Source organism: Phaethon lepturus, unplaced genomic scaffold, assembly GCF_000687285.1.
Source record: "Phaethon lepturus isolate BGI_N335 unplaced genomic scaffold, ASM68728v1 scaffold27250, whole genome shotgun sequence".
Classification (NCBI taxonomy): Eukaryota; Metazoa; Chordata; class Aves; order Phaethontiformes; family Phaethontidae; genus Phaethon; species Phaethon lepturus.
Genome location: NW_010514425.1, coordinates 330 through 3,791, shown reverse-complemented (window position 1 = coordinate 3,791; position 3,462 = coordinate 330). Strand labels below are relative to the sequence as shown.

Below are 3,462 nucleotides of genomic sequence, written 5' to 3'. Positions count from 1 at the left end.
TGGACAATCGCCTGGCCAAGGGCTCCTGGGGGAGCGCCCAGCTCTCCTCCTGCCCCACAGAAGGAGGGATCTGCTTGAGCCCAGGGTCAAACCCCTCCCCTGCAATTCGAGACTGGGGGTGTCAACTCGCACGAGAGGCTGTGATCAGTCAGAGCGGGGAAGAGGCAAGGAGAGATGGGCACTGGACAGGCTGCCAAGTCCACCACTCCACCCAGCCTGTCTCCCTGCTGAAGAGAAACAGCCTCTGCAAGTGCACGAGCGCTCCCCAAGCCACAGAAATGCAGAGGCCAACGCTGCTGACCCACAAAAGAACCCCAAGGAGCCAGCTTTACCCCTGCAAAACATAACGCAGCATCTCCTGCTTTACAGCTGCTCTTCATCCTTTATGGCTGCTCCCATCGCTCACCTGCAAAGGCTTTGGAGATCCGCTCTTTCTTCCACTCCCAGGGCTGGTCGTACTCCTCCGGCGGCCGCTCGTCGTCCTCGGGCAGCCGGGATTCCCTGGGCCTGGGGCAAGCTGGGCGGTCACCGTCCACGTCCAGCCCTCCAAGCACAGGCTCGTAAGGAGTGTCGTAGAGGTGCAGCGGCCGGGCGGGAGCCTCCCGTAAGCCCTTCTGGCGGATCTCTAGCAGGAGAGGAGGGAAAAGACCATGAGCTTTTTGCCCAACACAGCCCAGCCATGGTTCCCAAAGCCCTGATAGATGAAAGGGCTCAATTTCACCCGAGAACGACGTGGGGTAGGGAGCATCAGCAATAGAGGAGACCTCCCAAACCTTCAGCAAGCACCTGCCAGAGGCGGGGGAGCTACTGGGCAGCTGGGTCCTGAGCAGTCCACAGCACCAAGATGCCTTCTCGACCCAGCATACAACATCCCCACTCCCAGGCAGCCCTGCAAAGCAGGGTCCATGGGGACAGAGCATCCCAGGGCCTGATTCCCTGCGAGCAGCGAGGCCGAGTTTCTTTCCTGGACACCCAGTGTGGCTAGTTTAATGAAATACCCTTCCCTCGAGCAAAACAAAAATCCCTCCCACAGACACGAGCAGCCTTCGCTGCTTGCCCATTTTTCCAAGAAATGCAATGGTCTAGTCCAAAAAGCTGCATGAGCTTTCCAGAAACCACTTGCTCCAGGAAAACCACGGGACTGCGAAGCAGAGCCAGAGCCTGGAGCGCGCAAATAGGCACGGCGACCCTGCGCGCGCCACAGCAGTAAGAGCGATGCCTTCGGGAGCGCGCGCGCTCTCACCTCGCCTGCCTTCCAGCCATAAACAAGCCCACTGGGGACCCCGCTGCTGCGGCAGACAACAGCACGCCCTGGCCCAATCCTAACCAAATTACATAGCCCCCACATCCACCTCGGTTTTATGCCAGATGCATCAAATGTCAGGTCTCTCCTGCCTCAGCCTGGCAAGCAGGCACCGCGGTCCTGGGGGACAAGCACCCGCAGGGAGAAATATCAAGGTGCCTTCATTGCTCAGGTAGCCTTTGTGAGTGCTCTGGCTACAGCAAGCCCATCGCACAGGGCTAGAGCTGTGAAAATTTGCCTGCAAAGTGGCTGTGCACCACCACAGCGATTGCCCGAGTTTGCCTTGTCGGGGGGGACCCGGTGCTGTCACGGGCTGCAAGGAACAGAGTACAGTGGCCACCAAATTCACACAGCAGGGACCAGAGGCGCAAAGAGCGGCCATTGCACGGAGCCTTCCACCTTACCAGCCATCATCTTCTGGGCTTCATACGGCTCCATGTATCCATCCTCCGTCACCTTCTCCAGCCCTGCCTGGCTACCAGCCACCTGCGCCGCATCGAAGGGGTCTGCGTAGTCCTCCAGGACAGCCAGCTGGAAGAGGGGAAAGGTAGGAGAAGGGTTAAGGTACTCCCTGCCTTTTTTCGGGGGGTCAGGGACCAGTTGAAGCCCCTTGAAACGTCACCATGAGCTCTGCTAGCAGCAGAGTGGCAGCCGGGACCCCAAGCCCTCGTCACGGCAGCCCCACAGAGCAGGTGCTGGCAGCCGGCAGTTTTCCAGGCACCAGCGCTCGGCTGTGGAAACACTCCAGCCTTTGTCCCGAAAGCTGGGATGGAGCCAAGCAGAGCAGAAGGTGGCCCGGCCTCCTCCCTCACCATCGGCTCTGCACTGCCAGCACCCACGCAGGCGTCCTGGCAAGGCACCCACCGCGGCACGGGGCGGCCGGCTCTCCCTGTATGCAGCCACGTTTCCTCGCCCGAGGTGGAGAAGGGGCGCAGATCCCAGTGCAGGGGTGTCAGCTGGCACTGGCACGACTGGGAACTCACTGGTTATTTTCCAGGGCTCTTCCAGGCTCGTTTGAAGACGTTCCTTAACAAAAGGGCTAAGAACAGCCTACGGATTCCTCTCCGCTCCCTCCCAGGCCCCCACAGCATCCCCACGCACGTCCCAGGTAACACAAGACAGGGCTCCTCCACGCGATCAGGCGTCACCAGGACGCAGGACCAGGACCTCTCAAGTGCCATGTCACAGGGACGGCACAAAAAGCCCAAGGTCTGCCCTTACCAGCGAAAAGGAGACAATCCTGCAGTAGGATATGGGGCATGTCCCAGAGCTTGATCCACACACCTGCTCCGGCACCTCAGCAGCTTCCCGGCCAGAGCACCCCATCACACGCCGCTGCAGTCTCCAGCAAGGCCGAAGCTGTACATCCCACCTCCAGCCCCAAAACCAGGTCCCAAAACGGGGCCAGGCAATATTTCCAGCAGGGTCCGAGTGCACCCAAGCACCTTGGCCAGGGTCTGCTTGCCCACCGGGCTGGACCATCCGTCGAGATGGGTTTTGCCACCAGAACACCAGCTATGCAGAGCTCCCACAGCAAGGACCAAACGGGCTGAGCACGGTGTGGCAGCTGCCTAATCCCACCGGCGCCAGGCTCTGTCCTCACTGCCACACTGTCCCTGCTCCTGGCCAGCCCTGGAGTCCAGAGCCGCTCACGCATTCCTCTCCGGCTCCCATAATTGGCTTAAAACAAAACACTTCTTCCTCCTTCCTGTGCAAAACGCCCGACAATAGCCTCGAGCAGCAAAACCCAGCAGGAAAAGGGAACAGGAACCGGAGCTGTAAACATCTCCGCGCAGCCCCGAGCCTTCGCGTCGCTCCGAGCTGCGGGAGGAACGCAGCTCCCCGCACCCCAGCTCACCACCTCCTCCGTAAACGTCCCAGCTCCGGGCTCCCCGGGTGGCCGATGCAGAGGGGAGCCAGGACAGCTCTCCAAGCCCAGCACCTCCGAACCGGGGCACGAGCAAGCAGCAGAGCATCATCCCCGGAGCAAACCCCGCCAGCCACAGGGCTCGCACAAGGCGGGTTCAAGCATGGGAGCAAGCAGAGGCTCTCGCCTCTCGGCAAGACAGCAGCAGGACAGATGGCTGCTCCGGGTACCGGCCTCCACCGGATGACGGGGAAGGAGCAAAACCTCCCACCGGCTCTGCAGGCAGGGCCCG

General features: G+C 61.1%; 1 protein-coding gene across 1 annotated transcript; it reads right to left on the bottom strand.

Annotated features, from left to right (window-relative positions):
- Positions 1-406: 406 nt before the first annotated feature.
- LOC104625364 (SH2 domain-containing adapter protein F-like) lies at positions 407-1,834 on the bottom strand (the record flags this gene model as incomplete). Its single annotated transcript, XM_010292976.1, has 2 exons — positions 407-625; positions 1,708-1,834. Coding segments are annotated over 2 exons (346 nt in total), but the record flags the coding sequence as incomplete, so codon positions are not given.
- Positions 1,835-3,462: the final 1,628 nt, after the last annotated feature.